Source organism: Rhinolophus sinicus, chromosome 14, assembly GCF_057876585.1.
Source record: "Rhinolophus sinicus isolate RSI-liver-muscle chromosome 14, RSI-T2T, whole genome shotgun sequence".
NCBI classification, from domain to species: Eukaryota; Metazoa; Chordata; class Mammalia; order Chiroptera; family Rhinolophidae; genus Rhinolophus; species Rhinolophus sinicus.
In genome coordinates this window covers 141,312,036-141,340,008 of record NC_142514.1, presented here as the reverse complement: position 1 = coordinate 141,340,008, position 27,973 = coordinate 141,312,036, and the positions used below count along the sequence as shown (strand labels likewise).

At 56.3% G+C, this 27,973-nt stretch overlaps 3 protein-coding genes across 7 annotated transcripts; 2 read left to right on the top strand and 1 right to left on the bottom strand.

Moving 5' to 3' along the window:
• The first annotated feature begins 1,003 nt into the window (after positions 1–1,003).
• Positions 1,004–5,357, top strand: LOC109454036 (folate receptor beta). Of its 2 annotated transcripts, none has more exons than XM_019744325.2 (5): positions 1,004–1,186; positions 2,337–2,498; positions 4,275–4,463; positions 4,576–4,711; positions 4,848–5,357. In XM_019744325.2, the coding sequence occupies exons 2-5, from the start codon at positions 2,349–2,351 to the stop codon at positions 5,132–5,134; spliced, it is 762 nt and encodes a 253-aa protein (XP_019599884.2). In that variant the 5' UTR covers positions 1,004–1,186; positions 2,337–2,348; the 3' UTR covers positions 5,135–5,357. The 2 variants fall into 2 exon arrangements, with proteins under 2 accessions (XP_019599884.2, XP_019599881.2); XM_019744322.3 differs by having other exon boundaries at positions 1,005–1,162.
• A 634-nt stretch (positions 5,358–5,991) lies between these two features.
• On the top strand, positions 5,992–22,090 carry INPPL1 (inositol polyphosphate phosphatase like 1). 4 transcript variants are annotated; one of them, XM_074335829.2, is made up of 29 exons: positions 5,992–6,133; positions 8,125–8,525; positions 11,339–11,402; positions 11,499–11,649; positions 11,880–12,000; positions 12,254–12,394; positions 12,636–12,729; positions 12,837–12,926; positions 13,093–13,191; positions 13,289–13,439; positions 13,526–13,632; positions 13,969–14,071; positions 14,158–14,354; positions 14,649–14,766; positions 15,358–15,454; positions 15,733–15,871; positions 15,986–16,085; positions 16,165–16,253; positions 16,476–16,557; positions 16,689–16,778; positions 17,312–17,425; positions 17,564–17,652; positions 18,067–18,154; positions 18,246–18,401; positions 18,647–18,725; positions 18,820–18,960; positions 20,086–20,758; positions 21,035–21,168; positions 21,293–22,090. In XM_074335829.2, exons 1-29 carry the CDS (start codon positions 6,128–6,130, stop codon positions 21,381–21,383), a joined length of 4,005 nt encoding a protein of 1,334 aa, XP_074191930.2. In that variant the 5' UTR covers positions 5,992–6,127; the 3' UTR covers positions 21,384–22,090. The 4 variants fall into 4 exon arrangements, with proteins under 4 accessions (XP_074191930.2, XP_019599869.3, XP_019599870.3 ...); XM_019744310.3 differs by lacking the exon at positions 5,992–6,133 and adding an exon at positions 7,165–7,323; XM_019744311.3 differs by lacking the exon at positions 5,992–6,133 and adding an exon at positions 7,221–7,416.
• Positions 22,091–22,210: 120 nt separating this feature from the next.
• PHOX2A (paired like homeobox 2A) lies at positions 22,211–26,827 on the bottom strand. The gene is made up of 4 exons (XM_088791595.1): positions 26,365–26,827; positions 24,072–24,273; positions 23,722–23,729; positions 22,211–23,282 (listed from the first exon to the last, which is right to left on the bottom strand). Exons 1-4 carry the CDS (start codon positions 26,579–26,581, stop codon positions 22,768–22,770), a joined length of 942 nt encoding a protein of 313 aa, XP_088647721.1. The 5' UTR covers positions 26,582–26,827; the 3' UTR covers positions 22,211–22,767.
• Positions 26,828–27,973: the final 1,146 nt, after the last annotated feature.

Here is a 27,973-nt window from a genome sequence, read left to right as displayed (position 1 = left end):
ATAACCAAGAGGTAGAAGCAACCCAAGTGTCTATTGATGAATAAATGGATAAATAAAATGTGGTATATACATACAACGAAATATTATTCAGCTATAAAAAGGAAGGAAATTCTCACACATGGATTAACTTTGAAGATACTACACAAAGGCAAAGAAGCCAGTCACTAAAGGACAAATACTGTACGATGCCACTTATATAAGGCATCTAGAGTAGTCAAATTCATAGAGACAGAAAGTAGAATGGTGGTTGCCAGGGACTGGGGGAAGGAGGAAATGGGGGCTGCTGCTTAATAGAGTTTCAATATATAAGAGTTTATAAGATGAAAAAGTTCTAGAGATCGGTTGCACAACAATATGGATATACTTAACATTATCGAACGGTACATTAAAAAATGGTTAAGATGGTAAGTTTTATATAATGTGTATTTTACCATGGTTTTTAAAAGGCTGTCAAAAATTGCTTAATTATGGTTACAGAAATGCTAGATGGTGAGATGCTATCAGTTATCAGATTTGAGACAATTTTTCTCTGTGACCCTTGAGTTCTGCACCTCAGCTGCTACCTGTGTCCACCTGGCTGCTCCTAAATGAACTTGATAGCTATCATTTAAGCCTACTCAGTATGTGCCAGGCTTTTCCAAATATAATTCTCAACGATTTTCTGGTGAGTCAACTAAATAAAGCTCAGCAAGGTTTAGTGACATTTCCCAAGGTTGTGCGAGAGGAGCTGTCATCGGGCCCCATGGCCTGACCCTAAAGCCCAGGTTCCTCCCCGCCACACCTCATCTCTCTCAAGTTAGCTTTATCCTACCAACCACTTGGGATACTTCAAAAAATCAGATTCCCCTAGATTTTGATGAATGCTGAAATGTGTGGATCCTGGAAAGAGTAAATTAACAAATAAAGAGATGAAACAAAACAGGAATGGATAACTTGCCAAACTAATGGAGCCTTGAAGGGGGTGGGGTTTGAAAGAGAAGGAAGGCGGAAGGAGATGGTTAAATGCAGGGCACATTCTGGGCTTACCAGAGGTTTTATATTGTATCCTGCACTGCGGATAGCGACCATTGGGGACAGTCCAGCGGCCTGGAGCTGTTGCCAGCCTGGAGAGAGGCCAATCCAGACACAGCAGTGTGTGCTTCTAGCAGCAAAGGAGCCTCAGGCAAGATGCCCTAAGAGGAAAACGGTGACAGGGGAAATGGGGGGACTTGGCAGGTTTGTGCAGAGGGGGAGGGTCATATCTTTCTTTAGAAAGATCACTCTGACTCCTGGGGGAGGATGACTTGAAGGGGAGAAAACTGAAAGAGGGAAGACCTAGCCCCAAACACAGAGCCAAGGGAAGTGAATTCCAGAAAGGCTTTTGGAGGGACCCTTGCCAGGGCTCAGTAATCAACTGCATATGGGGATGGTGAGGGAGAGGAATGGGTCTTCATTATCAACTCTTAGGCACTTCAGTGACAGAGCCCAAAGGAACAGATCTGTAATGGGTGGGGGGTGGGGCGTGGGGGTGAGGGTGGTGAGGGGCAGTCATGAACAAAGAAGGTGGCTGTTACTTTTGCCAGGTTCCTCCCATGACTCTAAGTACTTGTCTGGTTGGCTGCTCCAACATGGGAGCCTTTTATGTTGTCCCTCCGGTCCAGGGGTCTCCGCTTCTGTGTTTTGAGCGGCAAAGTGGGGAACTGGTACATCAGTCCAGCTCGCAGAGAGAGATGAGAAGGGGGTCACAATGGGGTTGGAAGGAGGACATGATTTTTAAGAAATAGGGAAGGAGAAAGTCTGAGGGAACAAAACTGTTCAAAACCCACCACTCTGTATCATTTAACCAAACATGGTCCTGTGCGTTATATCACTTGATTTTTATGCTGATTTGGAGAACACAGTAGAGCTGGGTTACTGCCTTCCCCAGGCTAACTGGGTTTCTAAGCTGGCATGGGACCCAGGTGATCCAGGATCTAAAGGCAAAGCAATTGTTGGACACAAGATAAGAGGAGTAAAGCATGGACATTAACTATTCAATTACTTTTTAAAAATAAAGTACAGAGAAAAGGTGAGGGCATAAGGCATTTCATCCAACTTGGGAAGACTCCCCTACGGCCCACCTACTAATCCCAGATCCTCTTCTGAACCCTCCAAACCTGAGGTGAGGGAGCCCCTCTTGCCAGACTCCTCTTCCTCAGTCTCAGGGAGCCTCAGGATTCCCAGCACTGAAGAAACAGGGTCTGACCCCATCCTTCACTGTGGAGACTGGGAGACTGAAGCAGGGGGTGAAGGAAGCACCCTGTATGGGGCTCTCTCCCCTCAGGCCTTGGTCTCCCTAACTACTGCTTCTTCTGCAGGGACAGAAAGACATGTCCTGGAAATTGACACCACCTCTGCTTCTTCTGGCCTGGATAGCCTCCATGTGCAGTGCCAGGGACAGGACAGACCTGCTCAACGTCTGCATGGACGCCAAGCACCACAAGACAAAGCCAGGCCCTGAGGACAAGCTGCATGACCAGGTATGGCTGGAGTGAGTGTGGCTCTGGTTGGGAAGGGGGTTGGTTCTGACAGGGAAGAGGAAGTTAGGGTGGTGAGGGAATGGTTGGGGGTAGGGTAGTTGAAGTGATTTTAGGGGTGGCCTCCTCAGAAAAGTCCGTGATAATATGGAATATTCATTTATTGATCACCTACTACATGTCACGTATTTTCTGTACACGATTTCATATTCCCAGGGGTCCTTTGAAGTAGGTAGATGATATTCTTCACATGACACAAATGAGGAAACTGAGGCCTAGAAGAGCATATGAACGCACAGAGGAACTGGACATGACCAGCCCTTATGGTGGGGTAGGGGGAGGACTGGGGTGAACAACTTCAGGGGTTTGGAGGGGGGGAGACTGAGGTAGGATGGTTCTTCCTACCTTCACTGTGTGCCTGCCCCATGGAGTGCTAAGGGTAGCAGTGGAGACCCATTTTGACTGTGACAGAGGACATTCACACATTCTATAAAAATTTATGCCAGTCACTTGCAACCCTATTAGACTCCATGTCTCCTTTTTATGATAAATATTGTCTAAACTGTTTTCTATCCTGGAATGAAAGGAATTCAAAGCTAGTAGAACCTATTTGTACATTTAATTTAAAAATATCAACATAACTCTCTACCTGCAATACAAAGGAGAATCAAAAAGAAAGTAATTTATAATAAAATACTATATATTTCAATATGTCCATTCTCTGTTATCTACATTAGAAGTCATGATGAAATAGCACGTTTTATGATTCACAAAATCACTATGATTGGGGCAGCTACAAATGAAGGTTGATATAGGCAGCAACTTAAATGCTATGAAATCCTCTAAGCACCATTGCCATTGATGACATAATTTTCTAAAATAGGGAATAGCTCCAGTAAAACAAAACACATAGTAGTTCAGCTTTCTCTTTCACAGTTTTTGTTGTCCTGGAAAATCTGGTCTATATTAAAACCTTGCTAAAATATGGTGTGTCTACGTGTAAGATGGAGTTCGGTTTAGATTTAAGAAGTCATAAATAGGTCTTTCATTTACTTTTTTCAGCAAATGTTTTTGTGGGCCTGCTTTGTGTCTGGCACTGGTCTAGCCACAGGGGGCCGGGGGAGGGGAGACACAGATCTTAATACTTGCCAAGAATGAAGTTATTCAACATATATTACTACATAGCTCACTCTCTTTCCTCCTTTGCTCAAAATGTCACCTTCCAATGAGGCTTTTCACAACCACTCATTTTAAAATTTCAACAGTCATCCCATACTCCACATTCCCATTGCCTGCTGCGATTTTCTCCATATAATTGATCATATCCTTACATATTTTTTTCTATCTTAGTGTCTTACTGTCTGACTCCCCTGACCAGAATGTAAGTTCCATGAACACATATTTCTGTCAGTTTTGTTCTTTGCTGTATTCCATCTAGAACAATGGCTGGCATAGAATAGGTACTCAATAATTATTTTTTAATGAATAAATTAAAGGAGTTTTTTTTTAATTAAAGAAGTTTTTATAAAGCGTTAAGGGCTGTAAAAGTGATAGTTTTTGTCCCCCCCCCCAAGGCAGGGTTTCTCCCAGTCTCCCACATCCCCCTGATCACACTTTGTAACTGAGTGTCCCCCAAGACGGGACTTCCTGGAAGCCAAGGAGAGATGGGCACTCACAATGAGCAGGTCTAGGGCAACCTACCTGGGACAGGAGAACAAGAACCAAATGGGGAGAGGCTGGAGGTGGCAGAAGGTTGTGTCCTGTGTCCTCCCCACCCAGTGCAGACCCTGGAAGAACAACGCCTGCTGCTCCGTCAGCACCAGCCAGGAGCTGCACAAGGACACCTCCCTCCTCTATAACTTTAACTGGGACCACTGCGGCAAGATGGAGCCTGCCTGTAAGCGCCACTTCATTCAGGACACCTGTCTCTATGAGTGCTCCCCCAATCTGGGGCCCTGGATCCAGCAGGTATGGGTGTCTCCCTCACCCCACCCCAGCAGGCTGCCCTCCAGCTCAGTCAAGGCTGTGGTTGCTGACACACCTGGCTGAGAGGAGCCTTTCTGCCACACTTCCCACCCAGGTAAACCAGAGCTGGCGCAAAGAACGTTTCCTGGACGTGCCCCTGTGCAAAGAGGACTGTGAGAGCTGGTGGGAAGCCTGCCGCACCTCCTACACCTGCAAGAGCAACTGGCACCAGGGCTGGAACTGGACCTCAGGTGAGGGCTGCTGGGTGGGGAAATGGAGGTGGGTTTGGAGAAAGGGGGGTTGAGGGTTTGGGATTGAGTGAGGATTTCTGGGGTAGCCAGAAATGAGCTTTGGGCCCAGGGGCTGAATATCTGCATCCCCGGGCAGGATCTAACAAGTGTCCAGCTGAGGCTGTGTGCCGCACATTTGAGTCCTACTTCCCCACGCCTGCAGCCCTATGTGAGGGCCTCTGGAGTCACTCCTACAAGGTCAGCCAATACAGCCGAGGGAGTGGCCGCTGTATCCAAATGTGGTTTGACCCAGCCCAGGGCAACCCCAACGAGGAGGTGGCAAGGTTTTACGCCTTTGCCATGAATGCCGGGGCCGTGTGCTGTGGGACTGGGCCTCTCCTGCTCAGCCTGGCCCTGATGCTGACACCCCTGCTCCTTGGCTGAGTCCAGCCCTCCCTGGACGTCCCCTCTTCCCCCCCACCCAGACGTCCCCAGCTTTGAAGACCAGGCTGCGCTCAGCTCAGTTCCACAAATGAGGGAGCCCTAAGCATATCTCCATCCATTATCCATCCCTCTGTCGTCTGTTTCCTGCTCCATGGTGAGGCTGGTAGTTTCTCTGACAGCCAGTTCTAATAAATACATGGACACGTCTGTGTCTGATGAATTATTTTGGTTGTGAGTTTGTGGGTGGATAGAGGGTTTGAATCCCAGCTCTGCTGCTCACTATGTGAAAGGAAACAGTTGTTTGACTGCTCTCAAACTTAGTTTCTTCCTCATTAAAATGGGGCAAATAATCCTTCCTTCCCTCAGGGTTGAAAAATATAAAAGAGCTGTTGCCTAGAAAGCACATGAGCCCAGTGTCTGCACATTAATAGTCCTCAGGGATACTGTTGCTCTTGTAGCCCCAAGTGAGAGCCAGGTCCAGGAAATCATTATTTATATTGGTCCGCAAACCTCCCCTTTCTCCCAGGCCTTGTCTGCCAGGCTCTGTGCTCAGCTCTGCAGTGAGAAAGCTGAGGATGGGAGTCTAAGGAAGGCTGTGGATTCCCAGTGAGGGGTTTTAAAAAAATTCACACATGATGTAGATTAAAGGGGCAGAGTTGGGGCTTGGGACCTCCAGAGGAGGAAGAGAGCCAATGCGGAGGGCAATCTGGGAGGTTCCTGGAGAGAAAATATTCAAGAGCCTTGAACTGGTTCAGCCCTGCTGTTTCCTGGAGGTGTGGCTGGTAGAGGGATGGAAATTCTTACCTTTGTCCCTTCCTGGGAATGGTAGGTATGCCTGTCCTGGAGGGTTGTTCTGTCTTTGCACAGCCCCCAGGAACTGGGCCTGAGTTCACCTCTGGGTCTCTCACTTCCTCTTTCCTCCTGGGGAAGTCTTTGCCTCCACACTCTGACTGCAGTTATCCCGAGAGGCATGGGTACCTGTCTGAGAGCTCTATGCAGGTGAGTGATCAAGCTAGAACTAGAATCAGGTGTGAAGACTCCTAGTCTTCCGCGCCGCACCAGGGCTGCCCCCTCCTGGCAGACTCACTTCCCTCACACCAAGAGGTGACTGACAGAAGTTGGGCACAGATTAGAGGATGAGTTGTTGGGTTTCTAGATGGGCCTGGAGACACTGTTGGGTGTGTGGGAGGCTCTCTTAATCATTCTATTTATCTAGTCTGGAAGGCCCCGCAGAGCCCCCTCCACATCAGTCTTTGCTCCAGCTGGATTAAGTCAATGCGTATTTGAAACAGAGTAAGGAGGTCGTCGGACTGACCCAGACACAGGTTCAATTCAGCGAAGTGAAAGCTCTGTCCCAGGTTAAAGGGAACCCTCCGACAGCGTCCCAGGAGTTGGCCGCAGTGGGAGCCAGGCTGGAAACCTGCGCCTTTAAGGAGCTAGGGGACTGAGGGGCGGGGCAGGAAGCGGACTCCCCTGAGACGCCGCCACCGGCTAGGTCTTTTTTGGGGAAGGGGCGGGGCGGTCCCTCCTATGGACCCCGCCCCCTTTCCGACCGCCTTGTAGTAGTCCCGGGCTCCGCTGTAGGAGCGGGGGGTCGGGGGCGTCGCAGCAGCCTAGGTCTGGGGAGCTCCTCACTCGGTGTCCCGCCTACAAAGGCTCAAGTTTGTTGACTTGGAGGGAGTAGCTGGGGCGGGGGCGGGTGCTAATAATACCCGTCCATTCCGCCGCTGCGCTTTACAGTTTACACAGCTGTCACCTTCGGTACTCCTTAATTAATAATAAAAATAGCCGCCGTTCGGGAGCGCCTACTGGATGCCAGGCCCTGTGCGGAGAGCTTTACAAGCACAGTCCCATTGAGTCTGCTCTCATAACATTACCCCCATTTTACAGAGCGGGAAGGCGAGGCTTGAATTAGTGCCGTGACTTGCCCGAGGTCACTCCGCGCATTAGTGGGTCCGGGAAAGAGACAAGGGGTCAGGGGAGGCGGGGCGCGGGTGCCCCCCGGCTCCGCCGCGAGCCGCGGGGGCGGAGCGGCAGGCGGGGCGGAAGGCGAGGGGGGGTGCAGCGGCAGAGGATGGCCATCTTAAGTGGCCGCTGAGAGTCTAGGGCCGCTTCCCCCGGGAAGGGGACATCGGAGCGGCCCAGGAGGTGGAGGGGTCGGCGCGCGGCGGCCGCGGCTCTGGGGAGAGGTCGGGAGCCCAGGGGGTGGAGGGAACTTTTTCTGGACGGGCTAGGGAGGCCTGGTCTCGGACTGCTGAACCCCTCAAGGCCCGGGCCTGCGGGTATGGGGGATGGTGCTAGGGAAGTTGTCCAAGAGGGAGGAAAGGCTCTGCCCGGGCTTAGAGGGGCTACCAGGGACAGTGTGTTGGGATTTGAGGACACTGGATCTCGTCTGAGGGTTTGTGGGGGACTGGATCTCTATGGAGGGGACCCCCCCACGGGATTTGTCGAGGGTTGGACCTAGTGGAGACTGGGGGTTCAGGTCTAAGGGGGGCTGGATTTGACGGGAGTCAGGGCCGCAGTAATGGGAGGAGGTTCATCCTAGGTCCTTCGCTGGTTTTGGGAACTCGATTCCGCGAGGCTGTAGGGGGTGCAAATAGAAAGGAAGGATTTGGGTGCAGTTAGACGTCTATGGGAGTTGGGGGTCATATCATTACGAGTACTGAAGGGGACTCATTCTCAGGGGAGGTCGGGCGCGGGATGGGGGGACTTGGATTTCTCTGGGGCGATTGGCTGGATCTCCTCCGGGTGATGATGGCGGGGCAGGATCATTGTGGGGTTTGGGTGACCAGTTATCCCTGGAGTTTCGGGGGTCCCGGGTCCTGCAGGAATGCGGGGTGGGGGCATCAACACCTCCGGGAAGAGATAGGGGCAGGGGCGGTCCGGGCGGTGGGCCGAGCGGAGGAGGAGGGGGCCGGCCGCCGGCTCTGCGCTCTGCTCCTCCTGCCCCTCCCCCGCCGCTTCTGAACAAACTTTTCTTTCTCTTCAAGTTGAGGCCGGCGCTGCAGGCGGCGGCGGTTGCGCGGCGAACCAGGCGGCCTGCGCGGCGGAGCGCGGAGCCGGGATCCCCGACTCGGCCCGGTCCGCCGAGCCTCAGGCCCGGAGCCCAGGACCTGTCCCATCCTCAGCCGCCATCGTGCCGGGGGGATGGCGCCGGGCGGTGGGCAAGGGCGGCGCTGAGCCCTGCGCGGACCATGGCCTCGGCGTGTGGGGCGCCGGGCCCAGCGGGCGCCGGGCCGGGGGGCGCGCTGGGCAGCCCGGCCCCCGCCTGGTACCACCGAGACCTGAGCCGCGCTGCTGCCGAGGAGCTGTTGGCCCGGGCAGGCCGTGATGGCAGCTTCCTGGTCCGAGACAGCGAGAGCGTGGCGGGTGCCTTCGCGCTCTGCGTCCTGTGAGTGGCGCTGGGGCTCCCCCGGCGGGGGCACGGCCTGGGGTTCGTTCCTTGAGTGTATAAGGATGGCTTGGGACAATGGGACGCTAGCGCCCCCCAGAGTGGGGCCTTGGCTTTATGCAGAAACTAAGGAAGGATGCAAGGAGCACTTCCTTCCTGCTGTGTGTCTGGGGGCACTTTCTGGGGCCTTGATATTAAGTATGTGCGGTCTTGTTACCGGGGAGGCTGTAAGGGGGAAAAATACAGGGACTCTCTGACAGACCCCCTCAAGCACCCTCCGGGTAGAAGGAGCAGGTGTGTGTGTGGGGGGGTGAGGATGTACCTTTGCAGCTGTGTGTAGTGCTGTTTATACAGAGATTGGCTGTCTAAGTGGCAGGCATAGTGGGGGATGAGACCAGAGGTACTGATGGGGTGTGTGAGGATGGTCAGCAGCTCCCTTAGGGAGCCTCACTATGCCTCCAGGACTGAGGTTCCAGCCTGCCTGGCTGTGTTTGCCTGGGGCTGCCAGGCAGGGTGGTGTTGAGAAGAAGGGGGTGAGGCTGTATGGGGCCATGTCATTATTTCATGAATCAATGAGTGAGTGTGTGTACCCTGGCTCCTGGCTGCACTAGCCCTGAGCTATGAGCGCTGAGCGTGGGCCTAGACGAGGCAGCTCTCTGAGTGGGCCTGGTCCTATGCCTATACCCATCAGCCATGTGTGGCGGTGGTGTTGGGGTGAGTTTGCACTTTCAGTTTTAGAGTCTTCTCTCTGAGCTATCCCCGGCACCACTCAGTCTGACACTGGGTGGGCTCCCGTGGGTCTCAGGAGTGGGAGAGGTGGTAAGTGGGAAGCTAGCTACAGAGCTGCTTTGTTTAGATCTAGTTGTGTTCCTCCTTAGCCACAGGAGACCACCCAACCCCATTCCTCTGTTCCTTCCCCTCTGTTTTCTGTACATCTTTGTGGGTGCATTGGCAATCAATTGGGGCTGATTTTACCTCTCAGGGGACATTTGGCAATGTCTAGAGACATTTTTGGTTGTCACAACTGGTATGGTGCTACTGGTATCTAGTGGGTAGAAGCCAGAGATGCTGCTAAACATCCTACAAGCACAGGACAGTCCTTCAGAACAAAGGATTATAGAGGCCAAAACACCACTAGTGCTGAGGTTGAGACACCCTCACCTAGGCAGTGGACCTGACGAGGAGGAGGCACTAAGTCTCAGCTTATGCCCCAAGTCTGAGGCTCAGCAGGGGAAACTAAAGAGGGACAGCCTCGGCAGATGAATATCCTAGAGCCCTGCCTCCTAGTCCCTCCGAGGCACTACCCCCTAATTAGGGAGGGGAGGAAGGCAGGTGCTCTGTCAGCTGTTGAGTGGGAGGGGGACAGCTGGGTCTGTGTCTGACTGAGGGACGTTATTGTCCCAGGAGGGGAGAATCCTGGCTCCATTGCCAGGGGAGGAAATGGGTGGGGTGAGGGTCTGTGGCAGGGGTACTTCAGCTTTGCCAGCTGATTCTGGCTACTCCTTGTATCTCAGGGGCCTGGGGTTGGGCAATCAGAAACATATTTGCTTACCTGTATTCACACCTACATGTACGTGGGTAACATTCAGGACACATTCCTGCCCCAACAGGCGCAGGCAATCTGACCAGCAGGCCAGCTTATAGGCTCTGGCATCTGCCCTGGCTTTGAATCCCAGCTCTGCCTTTTACCTGGTTTGTGACCTTAGGCAAATTACTTTTCCTCTGTGATCCTCAGTTTCCTTTTCTGGAGAATGGGGATAATATCTGCCTCAAAAAGTGAAGATTAAGTGAGATCACGTCTGTAGGGTGCTGAGTACCTGGTCTGTCACAGAGACAGGGCTCAGTTAATGGGATGCTATTATTGTTATAAACACAGGTCCACAGTCCACAAACGAACACACCCAGTCAACACACAGACACCCACATGGCTTGTGTCTGGTGGGCAGCCAAGAGAGTCCTCAGAAAGGGCTTACTTGAGGGGAGGGCATGATCCTGTGGCCAAGGTATAGGGTCTTCTCAAACAGGCATTTGGTGTTCTCTTAGGCCCAATGCCCCTTCCTGCCCAATATACACAGGCCCAGGTGACTCCCCTTGGGCAAGACTGCTCTGAGGTGTGGCTGCAGAGGGAGTCTTCCAGCCCCACTGAGAATGGTCTGCACCACCCAGGCCTGGCTCAGCTGTCACCTGCTCAGCTGTTGCTGCCATCTGTCAACACCCCTCTTGCCCCTCCTCAGTTTGGGGCTCTTAGAGGCCTAGTCTCCCACAGGGGGCCTCCTTGGGTCATCCCAATTTCCTGGTGTCTGGGGAAAGGGGGAGAAATCCCTAGAGTGATACCCCTATACTCCCTAGCAAAACTGCCCCAGGCACACCAAACTTCAGCACAGCTAGACACCAACGTAAACACAGACAGCAGGCACATGTGTGTTAGCACATCGCCCATGCATGCAAACAGCGGTTACCCAGGCTTCTGAGGACTCTTACTTGGCGGGGGACCCAGACTGGTACCATAGCCCAGAGGGGCTGTTTAGACAGCTGTGGAGGCCACAAAAGAGCTGCCTGTTGCTTTCCAGGCCCTGCAGTGGGTGTGGAGACTTGTAGGTCTGGGTGGGGGATGGGGAGTTCTGCTTGTTGGTGACACTGGCAGGATAGATGTGGACAGGCCCCATCATTAACCTTGTATAGCCTGGGCAAATGGTTTTAGGGAAACCAAACTGAAAGGGCTGGGGTCTGAGCACAGTGACAGGAGGAGAGGTGCCTTGGGGCTTAAACCCCATCCTGGGGGTAACAGATTCTGACCCTTGCCTTGCCATCAGGTATCAGAAGCATGTGCACACATACCGAATTTTACCTGATGGAGAAGACTTCCTGGCTGTGCAGGTAGGAGCTTGGACCCTGACTCTTGACCTTGATTCTAGCCTATTGCTTGGGACTGGCTGGCTAACCTTTCTCCCACCCTTGCTGGCCTCACCTCAGACCTCGCAAGGCGTGCCTGTGCGCCGCTTCCAGACCCTGGGGGAGCTCATCGGCCTGTACGCCCAGCCCAACCAGGGCCTCGTTTGCGCCCTGCTGCTGCCTGTAGAGCGGGAGCGAGAGCTGGACCCCTCGGACGACCGCGATGCCTCAGGTGCCACCCGGTGTGCAGTGTACAAATGCCTGCCCTGCCCTGTGCTCAGACACTACCTGCTTCTTCCCATCCCATTTTCTCAACCCACTTCCCCTAACGCCCCCTACCCCTAACCATGATGCTAGGGCCCTTTACCCCCTTCCCATGGAAGTCTCTGACCGCCATGGCACCCCCATATTTCACTGAGGGCAGGAGGCCCAGAAAGATTCCCCGCTGATCCCTGTCCACAGATGGGGAGGATGAGAAGCCCCCGCTGCCCCCGCGCTCTGGCTCCACCAGCACTTCTGCCCCTATGGGGCCCAGCAGCCCCCCGCCAGCCCCTGAGACCCCTACAACTCCAGCTGCTGAGAGGTAAGACCTCAACACCCTCCACTAAGCAGGAAGTCCCTTTCTCCTTTGAGAACTATGTCCTCGCCAAAGGTAGGGAGACCTTTTAAGCCCCAGCCCCACCCTCAGGGATCCCCATCCCATCTCAGCCCCAGAGACAGACACCCTGATCCATGGCACTTTGGTTGTCACCAGTATCATCTCCTCTAAGGACAGGATAAGGTTGCTGGGACAGGGTCAGCAGGGCCTCCACTGACTTCTTAACCCCTCCCTGAAGTGCTCCCAATGGGCTGAGTACTGTCTCGCACGAGTACCTGAAGGGCAGCTACGGGCTGGACCTGGAGGCTGTTCGGAGTGGAGCCAGCAACTTGCCCCACCTCACCCGCACCCTCGCCACCTCATGCCGGAGGCTGCACAGGTACCTGGGACATCCAACACCGTGTACTGCACACTTAACCTCTGACCTGTCCTCACCTATTCCCCCTTGCTGCGCGAATGCCCTGACCTCTGACCCTGAAGAGGGATCCAGTCATTGCCTCCTGACTTTTCCTCACCTGAACCCTTGTATCCTCATGGTGGAGGCTGCAGCCCTCCCTTCCCTATATTTGGATCGGGGGGTGGGGAGGTGGGGAGTTTTTCCGACTTGATTTCTCTCCTAGTGAGGTGGACAAGGTCCTGTCGGGTCTGGAGATCCTGTCCAAGGTGTTTGACCAGCAGAGCTCACCCATGGTGACCCGCCTTTTGCAGCAGCAGGTGGGCTTGTGGGGAGACCTCTGGGGAATGGGTTCATTTTCTGGGGCTGGGTGGGCGACCTCCTGCTTGGTGGCCTCGTGTACAAGCCTCATTCTTTCTCCCCGCAGAACCCACCACAGACTGGGGAGCAGGAACTAGAGAGCCTAGTGCTGAAGCTATCGGTGTTAAAGGACTTCCTGTCAGGCATCCAGAAGAAGGTAGCCTGACTCCTGACCTCTGACCCCTGATCCACCATTCCCTGACCACTCGCATTGGCCTAACTGATCTCAACTCTGAATCTATAGTTTAACATTGACCCAACCTCAGCTGTGCCTCTCCTGGCCCCAGCCCTCTGACCTTATCCCCTGACCTTGCCCCCTCCAGGCCTTGAAAGCCCTACAGGATATGAGTTCCACAGCTCCCCCGGCTCCGCTGCAGCCGTCCACACGTAAGGCCAAGACCATCCCTGTGCAGGCCTTTGAGGTACATGGCAGAGCGTGCCAGGTGGGGCCTCATGGGCTGAAGGGGGTGCTGCCTGCCCCAAGGTCTTCTCAGCACCTCCTTACCTCCTGGCCTGCAGGTGAAGCTGGATGTGACCCTGGGTGACCTGACCAAGATTGGGAAATCACAGAAGTTCACGCTGAGCGTGGACGTGGAGGGCGGGCGGCTGGTGTTGCTGCGGAGACAGCGGGACTCGCAGGAGGACTGGACAACCTTCACGCATGACCGCAGTGAGCCAGGGCCTGACCTGGGAGGGTGGGCAGGGTAGCCCCGGCCTTGGAGCACAGGCCAGTGTGACCCATCCTCTATCCCCTAGTTCGCCAGCTCATTAAGTCCCAGCGTGTCCAGAACAAGCTGGGCGTTGTGTTTGAGAAGGAGAAGGACCGGACACAGCGCAAGGATTTCATCTTCGTCAGTGCCCGGGTGAGCAGCAGGTTGGGCCGGGCCACTGGCAGCCGCGGGGTTCCCCTGGGACGGGAAGAGAGGGGACGAATGATGTAAGCATGTCATCCTTCCTGGCAGGGGTGGGTCTGACAGGGCAGAGGGTATGTAGATGGGGCGTGGATGGCCTGCGGATGGATTCAAATGCTCATTCAGACCTTTGTCGAGCGCCTGTTATATGCATGAGTGGTGGGTATGCAGTGGGGAACCGGACAGGCATGACCCACCCCTCGTGGTCCCTGTCACTTAGCCGGGTATCCCTGTGAAAGAGGGGTTCCCTGGCTGCCTACCTGCCCTGACTGGCTGCTGTCTCCCCAGAAGCGGGAGGCCTTCTGCCAGTTGCTGCAGCTCATGAAGAACAAGCACTCAAAGCAGGATGAACCTGACATGATCTCCGTCTTCATAGGCACCTGGAACATGGGTCAGGCCCGGGGGCAAGGGCTGACGTGGGAAGAGAAATGGCCCCAGGGCAGGGGCCTGACCACTCCCTATCCCCTCCACCTCCAGGAAGTGTGCCACCTCCGAAAAATGTGACGTCTTGGTTCACATCAAAGGGTCTGGGGAAGACCCTGGATGAGGTCACAGTGACCATACCCCATGACATCTATGTTTTTGGGACCCAGGAGAACTCGGTGGGTGACCGAGAGTGGCTGGACCTGCTCCGTGGGGGCCTCAAGGAGCTCACAGATCTGGATTACCGCCCGGTGAGGGGGGTCATCTTGTCCAGTCCCCTCTCCTCACTCACCACCCCCAAACTATCCTGCTTGACCATGGGGAACACAACTTGACTGACTGACCCTCTCCATGAGTATATCCTTTAGGAGATCTAACCTGTCCTTCACGCTATGGGAGGGTCTGTTTCTCTCTGGTCCCTGAGAAACAAGGATAGCAGGCCTTCCTATCCTGTGCCTGCCAGGACCGTCCAGTGTGGGCTGATGGGGGTTGGTGCCGATAGCAGCCCAGCTCAGGACAGAGGTGACTCTGCATCCTCTATCTAGATTGCCATGCAGTCACTGTGGAATATCAAAGTGGCTGTGCTGGTCAAGCCAGAGCATGAGAACCGCATCAGCCACGTCAGTACGTCCAGCGTGAAGACAGGCATTGCCAACACCCTGGGTGAGCAGAACGGGCGGGGTCTGTATCCACATCTCCTGTTTCCTTTCCAGCCCAGGGTCTCCCTGTTTTGGGTGGTCTCAGCTTTTCCATATATAGAACTCTTTCAACTTTGTAAAGCATGTCCATATTCTAAGTCTCTTTCAGCCCCATCAGGAAGGCAGGCCAAGATAATTATCTCCATTTCATAGATGATAAAACTCAGGGCCAGAGTGGTTGAGTGACCGCTCCACCACAGCCAGTACGTGGTGGAGCCTGGTACAGTGCCCATGTCTATTGGTTTGCAGTCCAGTGCTTCCCCAGGGTAGGTTCTGCCCAGAATCCGTAGGTCCTTGCAGCTTCACGCTTGGGATCCTCTGTGATCTCCATGGGCTCTGCTCACACATGCAGACAGACTCAGGCCTTCCAGATGGACTGTCTGTGCCCCGTGTGGACCCCCAGGGAAGGTGTGGGTGTGTGTTCAGGGGCCTGCCTGCCTGTTAGCATGGGGTGGGGTCGGGTGGGAGGATCTTCCCACTACTGCTTCAAGGGGCAGAGAGGAGAGCTGGGAGCCATTTGAGGGTGACTTGGGCCTTCCTGTTGTTGCCACGACAGGAAACAAGGGGGCTGTGGGTGTCTCCTTCATGTTCAATGGCACTTCATTTGGCTTTGTGAATTGTCACCTCACCTCGGGAAATGAGAAGACTGCCCGGTGAGGGGATACCTACCCAAATCTCTTTACCCTCATACCCTCTTTGCCTGAGACCCATCCGTCTCCCATATCCCAGTCCATGACCCACCTGTATCTCCATCCCCAAAGAACCCCTTCTGCCTTATCCCACTTCAAGATGCTTCTGTCTGTCCCTGACCTTGACCTTTCTCCATCCCCCGGGACACTGATCCCTATGCCCTCCCTGATTCCAGAGCCTTCTTACCTTTCCTCCTGTCCTTGAGTCCTGAACCAGGGACCTCCCCCTCTCCCCACTGTAGGCGGAACCAGAACTACCTGGACATTCTGCGGCTGCTCTCTCTGGGCGACCGGCAGCTCAGCGCCTTTGACATCTCTCTGCGTTTCACTCACCTCTTCTGGTTTGGGGACCTCAATTACCGCCTGGATATGGATATCCAGGTGTGAGCAGAGCCCAGCAGGTGGCTGGTAGGATGGCTGGGCTGGGGGTCAGAGGCTCTGACCTCTGGCTCTGGCTCAGAGGGAAGGTCTCCAGCCGTTGTGTCTCCACCCCAGGAGATCCTGAACTACATCAGCAGGAAGGAGTTTGAGCCCTTGCTCAGAGTGGACCAGCTCAACTTAGAGCGGGAAAAGCACAAGGTCTTCCTTCGATTCAGTGAGTATGGGCCCAGTAGGAGGTCTCTGAGGGCCAGAGGTCTGTGGAGTCCCTGAGCCCTGTCCCCTGCCTTCCCTAGGTGAGGAGGAGATCTCCTTCCCGCCTACTTACCGCTACGAGCGGGGCTCCCGGGACACATACGCCTGGCACAAGCAGAAGCCGACTGGGGTGAGTGGGAACAGGGTGGGCCTTGGAGACCACCCCCAGGGCTGCAGTGGACCAAGAATGTATGTGAGGTCAAGGGTGTGGGCCTCTGCAGTTAGCACTCTAGCACCTATGACCCCTCTGAGGCCATAGGTGTGGGGCCTCACCAGCTCTGGGGGGCGTTGGGGGCTCACAGTGAGCAACCCCCAGCTGTCAGCCCTGACCATGCTGCCGTCCCTGTTCCAGGTCCGGACCAATGTGCCTTCATGGTGTGACCGGATTCTCTGGAAATCCTATCCCGAGACCCACATCATCTGCAATTCCTATGGTCAGAGCCTCCCTGACGGGGTGATGGGTGATCCTGGGTGGTCAGTGTCCTGACTCTGCCCCGACTTTGGGAAGTGAGAGCAGAGAGTAAAGAGCTTTCCCCTGACTCCCTACTCCTATCCCCCTCCCAAGGTTGTACCGATGATATTGTCACCAGCGACCACTCCCCCGTTTTTGGGACATTTGAGGTTGGAGTTACCTCTCAGTTCATCTCCAAGAAAGGTAACTATTCTGGATGTGCTTGTGGGTATGGCACACATCTGGGTGGGCACAGGTGGAAGCCTGGGATGTGCATTAGTTTGAGTGTGTATGTGTGTGTGTTTACACGTACAGGCAGGGATGTTTCTGAATATGATGTGTGAGGGTGTCTGTGCGCCTGGGTCATTGTGAGAGGTACATGCGCATGAGTATGTATGTGTATGTTTGAATATAAACATGTATGTGTGTTCACCTGGGGTCACATGTGTGCCCCTGTGTGTGCCTGATGGTATGGTGGATTATTGGCGGCAATCCCTGTGGCATTCTGGTGCCTGGCCCCCTCTTAGATGGCCTCTCCTCCTTGGGTTGTCTGTCTGCCCCGAAGCGGGGTCTGGGCTTTGGGGTCTTTCTGTTTCGTGGCACTGAGGAGGCCCCTCCTGGCCCTCCCTTCTGTTCTGCCAGGGCCCCTGATTTCCTGTCCCAGGGCTGTTCCTCTCTCCTGTTCCTCCTGCCACCCTCTCAGCTCTCACGTCTGCCTTCTTACCCCTGCTCCTCAGGGCTCTCAAAGACTTCAGACCAGGCCTACATTGAGTTTGAGAGCATCGAGGCCATTGTGAAGACAGCCAGCCGCACCAAGTTCTTCATTGAGTTCTACTCCACCTGCCTGGAGGGTCAGAGGGGCCCCAGAGCTGGAGTGGGCCAGGCGGGGGGTGGGAGGCCAGAAGTGCCCAGAGCAGTCCGCCCCCTAGTTAGGGGGAAGAGTAGCCGGAAGGTGGCACTCAGTTGGGTGTCCCCTCCCCCCACCCCAGAGTACAAGAAGAGCTTCGAGAACGATGCCCAGAGCAGTGACAACATCAACTTCCTCAAAGTGCAGTGGTCCTCGCGCCAGCTGCCCACGGTGAGGCTGCAGAGAGAGGTGTGGCAGAGGGAATTCGGGGGCCTGGCTGGGAGGGCAGGCAGAGCACACGCATATGTGTCCATGTGGTCAGGTAGGAGGTGGCATGAGTGAAGATGAGGGTGTTTGCTTTATTTGGGAGGCGTGGAATGAAGTCACAGTTTGTTCATTCATTCAATAAATACTTCTTGAGCCTTTCTTAAATGTCAGGCCCTTGAGGATGCAGAAAATTAATTAGTTACAATGCTATTAAGTGCTTTGAAAGGCCCATGTGGAGCTGTGTCTTCTGTGTTAAGGATTTAGGGTCTTTCCTCAAGAGTTGAGTGGCAGTGAGCATGCAGGAGCCTGAGGGTGGGGCCAGTGGCAGGCAGGAGGGGGTGGTGGGGGCTGTTCCTCACGTGGCCTCTCCCCCCCCAGCTGAAGCCGATTCTCGCGGACATCGAGTACCTGCAGGACCAGCACCTCCTGCTCACGGTCAAGTCCATGGATGGCTATGAGTCTTACGGTGAGGGGGCCGGGGTGCCAAGGGGCACAGCAAGCCAGGCGGGTCCTAGGAAGGTTTGGCAGCCTGTGAGTCTGCTCCTTCTGCCCTTCAGGGGAGTGCGTCGTGGCGCTCAAGTCTATGATTGGCAGCACAGCCCAGCAGTTCCTGACCTTCCTGTCCCACCGGGGCGAGGAGACAGGCAACATCCGCGGCTCCATGAAGGTGCGGGTGCCCACAGAGCGCCTGGGCACCCGTGAGCGGCTCTACGGTGGGGGCTCCTTTAGGAGGGGTGTGGGGCATGAGATGGGGTGGTGTGGGCAGGTCTAGGCGGGGAGGACGGAGTGGGAGGAGGGCATGTTGGAATCCCTGGAACACAGTATGTGGAAGTGCTGCGGCCATGGCTGGGAATCAGCCTATCCTGAGGAGTAGCTGGGAAGGGGCTAGAAAGTCAGTGGGTGTCTGGGATCCAGCACTCCAGATCCCCTCTGAGCCTCCTTTCCCTTCCTTCCCCAGAGTGGATCAGCATTGATAAGGATGAAGCAGGAGCAAAGAGCAAAGCCCCTTCTGTGTCCCGAGGCAGCCAGGAGCCCAGGTGAGCTGGGACTATTGTTTGGTGTCATGTAAAGGGTACCTGGGGGCTTTGGTCAGCCCTGCTTCATCTTCCCTGCCTCGTGCACCCCTGGCAGGTCAGGGAGCCGCAAGCCAGCCCCCACAGAGGCCTCCTGCCCATTGTCCAAGTTATTTGAAGAACCAGAGAAACCACCGCCAACTGGGAGGCCCCCAGCCCCACCTCGAGCAGCTCCCCGGGAGGAACCCTTGACACCCAGGTGAGAGAAGAACCTGTCATCCCCCCTACTTTATCCATTGCAGTGCTTGGCTCTCAGGGCCAGCCTGTGGTGCGTCTGCTGCTTGGGTGCTGTGCCACCCCAAGGCAGGAGGTGCTGGCACCCTATGCCCATGGCCACTTTGGCTGGCCAGGCCTCCCTTAGGTGTGGCTCCCTGAGTCAAAGGGAGCACGGTCAGCCTTTCCTCTCAATTCTGCCTTAAAAAATAGAATTAGAAATGGTTTCTGCAACAGCTTCCTCCGTGTAAACAGCTTGAGCCTTCTGTGTGGAGAAGGCACATGCTTCAACTTGGGATTTCTCTCGGCGCATTCTGTCCTACAAGATGGAAATGGGTTTGTGATCAAATGAGTTTGGGAAATGGTTTTTGCTAGATTCTTTTCTTAGATATTCCCAATGCATATTAGTATTAGCAAAAGCTCTGAGCATGTGGACAGGAAGGAAATCCTTTTTCAACTCTGTTGAATAGTTTCCCAAACTTAATGGGCCAGGAAACTTCTTTTCTACACAATAACTATTAATATCCTGGGGAACTAGTGTTCTGTGGATCATACTTTGGGAAAGTAAGGCTTGCTTTCTAATTATATTGGATTGTTGCTTGAACTTAAATAAAAACTCCTAGGTCCAGTTTGGTCCTTTTTTCACTCATCTTCAGCTGTATCAATCACCTTCGTTTTATCACCAGACTTGCATAAAACTAACCTGAATTCCTGAGTAAGATTCCTCAGTAGACTGGCCCTTCAGATGCCTCTGGAGACTTTCCAAATCGGGCTGGTCATTCTCATCAAAGGGCTTTTTTTATTGCCCTGCCTTCTGGCACCTGTTTTCACCCCTTTACACTCAGGTTTCACAGTTACAAGTTATAAAAGATCTGAATCTCAGTGAGTGAGGCAAGGAAGTTTAGGTGTTATCCATTCAGCTATCCCGTTCCCCGTCAGAGATGAGGACACCAAGGACCAGAGAGGGAAAGGGATGTGCTCACCATCATATGCAAGTCTAGGACTGGCGCCCACGTCTCCTGGCTCCAAACCTGGTTTTCCTTCCATTGCACCTACGATCTTCAATTTGGGTTTCTGGGTCCTGACTTAATTATCCTGCTCCCTTACCCAGGTTGAAGCCAGAGGGGGCTCCAGAGCCAGAAGGGGTGGTGGCCCCCCCACTCAAGAACAGCTTCAATAACCCTGCCTACTACGTCCTTGAAGGGGTCCCACACCAGCTGCTGCCCCCAGAGCCACCCTCGCCTGCCAGGGCTCCTGTCCTACCTGCCACCAAGAACAAGGTGGCCATCACAGTGCCTGCTCCACAGCTCGGGCGCCATCGGCCACCCCGTGTGGGAGAGGGGAGCTCATCAGATGAGGAGTCTGGAGGCACACTGCCCCCTCCAGACTTTCCACCCCCACCATTGCCGGACTCAGCCATCTTCTTGCCCCCCAGCCTGGATCCTTTGCCAGGGCCAGTGATCCGGGGACGCAGTGGGGGTGAGGCCCGTGGCCCACCACCTCCCAAGGCCCATCCAAGACCCCCACTTCCCCCAGGTCCCTCACCCACCAGCACTTTCCTGGGGGAGGTAGCCAGTGGAGACGACCGCTCCTGCTCGGTACTGCAGATGGCCAAGACCCTGAGTGAGGTGGACTACGCTCCCGCTGGGCCTGGCCGCTCAGTGCTCCTGCCAGGCCCCCTGGAGTTGCAGCCACCCCGGGGACTGCCCTCGGACTATGGCCGGCCCCTCAGCTTTCCTCCACCTCGCATCCGAGAGAGCATCCAGGAGGACCTGGCAGAGGAGGTGTGTGGACCAGGGGTGGCTGGCTGTGTGTACCTGAGGTGTGTGCTTGCCCATGAACTGTGATAACCTTTTACTCCACCATTCAACATTCAGTGGTCACCCGTCTACCCTGAGCTGGGCATGGGGAGTTGGGGGATACATGATATAGCCCCAGTCCTTGCTTCCCTTCCCCCACCTCCAGAGCACGTGGCAGAATGTGGCTGTTTGGGGTGCTTCTGTGTGTGTGTGTGTGGGGGGCACCGTCAGTGCTTCCCCTGACATGCCCTATTCCTTTAGGCTCCATGCCCGCAGGGCGGGCGAGCTGGCAGGCTGGGCGAGGCGGGCATGGGCGCCTGGCTGCGGGCCATCGGCTTGGAGCGCTATGAGCAGGGCCTGGTGCACAATGGCTGGGACGACCTGGAGTTTCTCAGGTGGGGGCGGGGCTGGAGGCGGGTGGGGTGGATCTGGCCCCAGGGGCGGAGCTACGGGCCCCAGGGGCGGAGCTACGGGCCCTCCGGAGCACCTCGCCCACCTCCCAGACTCTCACTCTTACAGCGACATCACCGAGGAGGACCTGGAGGAGGCCGGGGTGCAGGACCCAGCTCACAAGCGCCTACTTCTGGACACCCTGCAACTCAGCAAGTGATCGTGCTGGCGCTGCGAAGCTGCGAACCCAGAGCTCCTCCCGCCCCCCACAAACACCCAGCGTGGCCCGGGAGTTGAAAAGTTATGAGGGGCGTGGCAGTACCTCCCTGCGTATTTATTGGGGATCTGCGTTCCCCACTGCTCAATCATTTGGAATGCCCTAATTAGGACATCCTGCCCCTCGCCTTTTGGTCGGGGCGCCAGAGATCAGTTGCCGTGGTTACCAAGGACCTTGGTTATTCTGGTGCTGTGCTCCCTTTCTGGACTCCTCCCAGCCCCAGGGGTGCCTGAGGGGTCCATTTGGGTACGTCTGGGCCCCCACTTTAATCCGTTTCCTCCAGCCTGAATTACAGGCAGAGGGGCTCACCTAGGACCTCTCCCCAACCCTCACTCTGGGGTGTCCATCCGGAAATGAAGGAACAGCCCAAGGACTGGGCTGGGGTTTATTTAAGCTTTTCTGTGTGGGTTTAGGGAAGGCGGGCACTTTAATTGGGGCCGGTAAGGGGTGGGGGGAGGATTTCTGCCATAAGTGCCAGTTTGCTTAGTTCTCGCTGTCTCCTGGTCTATACCATCCTATGTGGGCACGCGTGGGTCCTTGGTGGTCCTGGTAGCATGGGGGACTGGGCTCTTGCAGGCAGCCTATCCCCATCCTGGGTACTCAGAGGGGTTGCCAACATGCTATCTTCAATAAATTAAGTTTTATTTGGATTGAGCAAAACTCACCTCAATAAATTATAAGTTTTAGAAAGGAAAAGAACAACAAAAAAATCAAGAGGAAACCTCTCTGTCCCATTGTCCTGGCAGCCCCTCCACTCTTCTAAGGGGCATACCCTCTGTGCCAGACCGGCTGCGGATGGGAGGAAAGGCGTGAGGGACAAATTGGCGGTTTCTACCCTTCAGGCTGCTGATTACTCCTGTGACCACTGGCCTTTGCATGGGTGGGGTCAGTGTGGGTGGGTCCCAGGGGTGGGGCAGCCGGTTGGTCACCATGGTGAGGAATGACCCAGCCTGCTGCAGAGGGAGGGGAGGAGGCCGGCTATTCCTCCTTGAAGACCTTCACATTCGAGCACTGTGTAAGGAACAGGCGTTTGATTCCGGTTCCAAAGAAAGCCAAGCTAGAAGGGGCTCCAGGCTCTCCTGGGGTGGTGGTGGTGGGCTGTCCCAGTGAAAAGTACCCCACTCTACTGGGTGGGGGTGGGTGAGGACGAGAGTGGCCCTGACTTGGTCTCCAAAGCTGGGGAGGGCACACCTAGGGGTCACACGGTGGAAGGCGGGGACGGATGGGGACTTCCAGGAAGGCGGCCGGGATGGGGACGGACTCTGTCAGGTCCTGGAGGGGCAGGGGCGTCTCTGGGGGCAGACCCGGAGCCTCCAGAGTCCGGCGGCTAGAAGAGATTGGTCTTGAGGGCGGGGCCGGGCTTCCGGTGGAAAGAGGACAGAACCCCCGAGAACGGCCCAGGCCCGGGCTCTGCTGGCTGCCAGGCCTTAAGCAGCTCGGCTGCTCCCGCGCCCGGCCCGCCGCCCCCACCGCCCGCCACGCCGGCCCACAACGGACCCTTGAGCGATTGTGGCCCCGGCCCAGGGCCGGGCCCGGAACCCAGGGCGGCTGGCAGTGGGCTGGGGCTCAGGCGCGGGCTGGCCAGGCCGGGTGCGGGCGGCGGCGGCAGTGACGCGGTGCTGTCCGGCGTTGGGCTGCACGTGGACTCCTTAGAGTCGTCGTCCTCGGACGAACAGCGCGCCTCGCCCTTTTTGGCGCCCGCTGCGCCCGCTGCACCCTTGGCGCTGGCCGCGCGCTCCTGTTTGCGGAACTTGGCCCGGCGGTTCTGGAACCAGACCTGTGGGCACAGGGGCTGGTCACCTGGGGCCATAAGGCACGGGTGAGTCCTCGGCCCGGAAGAGGCTGGGTCAGGATAATCACCAGCCTTTTCAGCGTGGCCCTTCTCCGTCCTCCACCACTCAGCTCGTCTCTCCTCCACTTGCCCCGTCCTTCAGGTCCTTAGGGTCTTCCCTTTGGGATCTGCTCACTCGCGGACCCGCCTTCGCTTTCCTTGTCACCCAAGGACCTGTCTCCCAAATTCCCTCCTAAGAGACGCTCCGAGAGTACCCGCCTCCAGTGTCCCGCAGACGTGTAGAGAGGCTTAGGGCGCTAGAGAAACCTTTTGTTCAGGGTCTCCAGTAAAATCGGGCCAGCCCGATGTCTGTACTCGGATTTGTAAGACAGACAACGGGGTCGGTCCTGGCGCAGCTTTCCTCTGCCCTGCGCCTGCCCCAGGCTCAGAGGTTTCACAGCTGCAGAGCTGGGGAGGAGAACCTGAAGGAACTGACCCTCTTTCCCCCACTCCTCAGCCTTTCTGGGCCCTGAGGCCGCCCGAGGCACCCCCTTTAGCCATCGGCCTCCGTCCTAGCTTCCCGAGCACCTCTGCGTGCCCATCCCTACCAAGGGGACTGAAGGGAAATCGTGGGGCTGAACAGCTCATCTCTCCCGATGGCCTCAGGCCTGCCAAGTCCTGGCCTCACCACCTCCCCAGGATACCCGTCTTCTCCTGCCCAACTATACCCAGCCTGTGCCCTGGCCCCTGACCGTTCCTAGCTTTCCTCCTGCAGGATGCACCTGCCCGCCGCCTAGTGAGGTCTCTGTCCCACCGCCTCTCTGTGCCTGCCCCCTCCGCGGGTACACTTCCGTACACACGCGCGCAAACGCACCTGTACGCGAGCCTCAGTGAGGTCGATCTTGAGCGCCAGCTCCTCCCGCGTGTAAATGTCGGGGTAATGGGTCTCGGCGAAGACGCGCTCCAGCTCCTTAAGCTGCGCGCTCGTGAACGTGGTGCGGATGCGCCGCTGCTTGCGCTTCTCGTGCAGGCCCGACGGCTCCGGGAAGAACTTGTAGGGCACTACGGGTGTGCACGGGAGGGGGAAGCAATGAGGGTGGAGGCGTGAGGGGCCGCGCTCAGCCCGCTCCGTCCTGCCTCTAAGGGGATCGCTCACAGTTCCCCGCCCCTGGCACATCTCCTCTGCTTCGTTCTCATTATAGCTCGCTGGAGCCGGCAGGGGTGAAGGTGACAGGGCGCAGGGAGACCCAAAAGCAGCAGCGAGGGAACCAAAATCTGATCCTCCGGTCAAGGCCGCTGACCTGTTGTCGGCCCTCGCCGTGTTCCCTCCACCTCCAGCGTGTCACTCCCTCAGTCAGTCAGCCCGCTTGACTTCAGGTCCTGCCCTGTCCACCCTAGCCTTGCCTGGCTGTGAGGTCTTATCAGCATCGCTGCTTTCCCCAGTAACCAGTCCTGGACCTCAGCTGGGCGACTGAGACACCCTAGCCTGGGTCTACTTTCAATCCTGCCATGGGCTCTCTGCAGTACTGATCTGGCCCCCCTCTACCCTGCCATCTCTCTCTTTCCCAGGCCTCATTTCCTCAGCTGCATCTCACATGCCCTTCTCTTCCAGGTGTCTCCTCTTCCACTCTCCATCCACACCTCTCTTTAACTTTCCCCTTCTGGACCATTCTCTTTGTGCCCACTGGGAAGGGTCCTTATTTCTCCCCACCCAGGTCCCTCCATCTTTTCTTTGCTCCTTTTCTTCCCAGGCACCCCCTTCTGTGTCCCAGGTCCCCAGAAGTCGGCTGCAGCCCTCCCCCTCACTCTCTTCCCATCCCTGTTTCCCACCTTCCCCATCCCAGTCCCCAGTGCCCTATAGAAAGTGTTTTTGACACTATCTCCCCATCCCTCTCTCCAACCCCTGTTTAGGTCTCTGTATTTTTCCAGGGGTCCCCAATATCCTTCATCTTTGTCTTATCTCCCTAGTTCTCTATCCCCCTAGTCCTCATCTCCAATACCCCATTCCTATCCCCATCTTCTTCACCTGTTTCCAATCTTCCTTAGTCCCCATCTCCCATACTTCCTGTCTCCATCACCTGGTTCTTACCTCCATCTCCCCAACCCTGGGTCCCAATTTCTCCCAGGTCCCCAATCTTCCTATCTCTGCTCACATCTCTCTGTACCTGTCCCTATCTCCCCCATCTCAGAACCTCATCTCTCTGGGGCCAATCTCCCCATTTCCTTTCTCCATGTCCTCAATCCCCATCCACATCAGGCCCAGAGCACCCAGTCTCCCCACCCGTATTTCAGTTTCTGGCTCCATTTCTCTGGTTATCACTTCTCCAAATCCAGGTCCTTATCTCACCATCCCTCCCCTCCTCCACCCCCAGACCCCAGTCTTCTACTTGGGTCCCAGTGGTCTTTCCAGCAAGGAAGGAAATAAGGAGATTGGGTGGGGCAATCTGGGCTCTAATCGAAGGATAGGGATGGCTGAGAGGCTCCATGAGGCTGAGGGTTCAGGTGGGGACTTGGATCAAGGGGCTTGACTCTAGCTGGGAGAGTCTCTATGGGGAATGGGGAAATTAAAGTGGCTTAACGACCTGGGAACCCTTTTCTTCAGGTCACAGAACGGATTTCAGTGGTGCAAGAGGGTTTGTGCACAGGTGGAATGGGTCCAAAACTAGGCAGGAGGGGCCTGCTTCTGGGGCTCTAGGAAGGTTTCCATCTGAAAAGCTCAGCTGCTTGTAGGGGTCCTTGGGGGTGGGGGTCAGGCATGAAGTGGGGGTGGGGATGGGGATGATAAGGATGGGCCTGGAGGGTCTTCCAAGAATACAGGGGATGGAGAGGTTTGGTGGTCAATCTTTGCAGGTGGGGCCGGGAGGGCCTGGTGAGGGGCCTGGGGCTGGACCAGCCATCTGATTCTTTGACCCGAAAAGCGCGGGATAGGGATAGGGCATCGACAATGAGGAATGGGAAGGATGAGAGGGTGGGTCTCAACTCTGCCTAGGGTAACTATGTCTTACAAGGGGGAATTGGGGTCCTGCGGGGCATTTTCTGGCCAGGGCAGGGATGGCGGTAGCTTGGGAGACAGTCTCAATCACTTGCCGAGTAGGGAAGGGGTTAGGGGTTCTGCAGGATTTGGAGGGAGGGCTGCGCCGGGGCTGGGCTCACCTGCCGAGTAGGGTGCGGGCTGGTGGTCCCGTAGAGCGCCAAGCGCGCAGTTGGAGGAGCCGAGCGCGGGGCAAGGCGGCCCTGCCGCGGGGAAGGCAGGCCGTAGGGGGCTGTATTGGAAGCCGCCCGGCTGGCTGCAGGCGCCGAAGTCGCCGTAGGCGGACGCCTCCATGGCCGCCACGCACGAGTCGTACGAATTGAGGTAGGAGTAGTCCATCGGCCCGGGGGGCGAGGGCGGGGGCTGGACCGGGCCGGGTCGGGGTCGGGGTCCCGGGCCGGGTGCGGATCGGGATGGGAGTTCGAGCGCCAGGCGCCGAGGACCCAAGGCCGGCTCTGAGCGCCTGCTAGTCCGCCCGCCCCGTCGCGGCAGCTATCCGCACGGGTGCGACGCAAGTGCAGCTAGGCTCGGCCCGCGCGCCTTTTAACGCGCAGGACACCGCTGAGGGGGCGGGGCGGGGCGAGCTCCTCGGGGCGGGGCCTGGGCCGCCCAGGCCCCGCCCCCATCCATCCTCGACCCTTCCACCCCAAAGGGTCCTCGCCGCCTGCTGAGGGCCTCGGGAGGTGCAGGGCGGGGCTTCGCGGGACCGCATCCCTAAAGTCCCCATTCCACCCAAATCCAGACCAGACCTTTGGTCTCTAAGTATCGTGCCAGGCCAGAGGGTCCCGACCCCTTTCCCCGGTTTTCCCACCTGCAGCCCAGCAGAAGGGAGGGGAGACGGGCCCGGCAGCGCTCGTGTGAAGAAGTTAATTCAATTCGTCCTGATAACCGAGTTATTCCGATCCAGCCCTCGGCCCCGCCCCCAGCGAGGTCCCATCCTGGCGGGGACCAAGGAGGCGGCCCAGGAGGGGGGATGGAGACAAGGACGACGAAGAAACGGAGCCTGGGATGGGGGCGTGAATGGAGAGAGGAGACAGAGATGCAGACAGGGACGAGAGATACAGGTACACAGATGGAGACAAGGATGAGACGTGGGCAAGAGAGGGAGATTGGAGATGGGGGCAAGAGGAAGACAGGGACAGAGATGGAGACAAAGGTGAAACATGGACTAGAGAAAAGCAGGGATGGAGATGGGGACAAGGCAGAGAGAGAGGAGACAGGATAAGAGAGAGAGGGACAGGGGGATGGAGAAAGAGAGGAAGGCGACATGGAGACAGAGAAGGTGCAGGAACGAGACATGGACGAAACCAGGACTGCGATGGAGACGGGAGAGAGATGAGACAAAACAGGGCAGTGATAGACGCACACACGGAGGGACAGTTTCAGAAAGACAAGGCCAGAGACAGACACAGCAGAGGAACCAAGGCTGAGGGGCGGAGGGAAAGAGCCTTTGGAGAGCTGAGACCCACGAGCTGAGCGCCCAGGGCGCGTGGAAGGTGGTGCAGGCGCAGCGCGCTGCTGCCGAGGGGGAGGGAGGGTCTCTGGCGCTGAGGTCCCTCGATCCTCCTGCTTGTCCTGAAGGCCACACGACCTTGTCCTGCACTTTAAGGGACCGGCCTGCCTTTCCCCTCTCCTAATTCCCCCAGCTCAATCCTCCCCCTGCCGCCACGGGTGTGACCCTCTGGTTCCCAGTACTCTTGGCAGAGTGTGTGATGAAGGTCAGGCGAGGAA

Coding starts and splice junctions, on each gene's coding strand:
- LOC109454036 (XM_019744325.2), top strand. CDS start 2,349: ATGTCCTGGAAATTGACACCACCTCTGCTTCTTCTGGCCTGGATAGCC. Junction 2,499..4,274: donor AGGACAAGCTGCATGACCAG/GTATGGCTGGAG, acceptor CTCCCCACCCAG/TGCAGACCCTGGAAGAACAA. Junction 4,712..4,847: donor GGGCTGGAACTGGACCTCAG/GTGAGGGCTGCT, acceptor ATCCCCGGGCAG/GATCTAACAAGTGTCCAGCT.
- INPPL1 (XM_074335829.2), top strand. Junction 11,403..11,498: donor AAGACTTCCTGGCTGTGCAG/GTAGGAGCTTGG, acceptor GCCTCACCTCAG/ACCTCGCAAGGCGTGCCTGT. Junction 16,254..16,475: donor ACAAGCAGAAGCCGACTGGG/GTGAGTGGGAAC, acceptor TCCCTGTTCCAG/GTCCGGACCAATGTGCCTTC.
- PHOX2A (XM_088791595.1), bottom strand. CDS start 26,581: ATGGACTACTCCTACCTCAATTCGTACGACTCGTGCGTGGCGGCCATG. Junction 24,274..26,364: donor GCCCGCACCCTACTCGGCAG/GTGAGCCCAGCC, acceptor GCACACCCGTAG/TGCCCTACAAGTTCTTCCCG.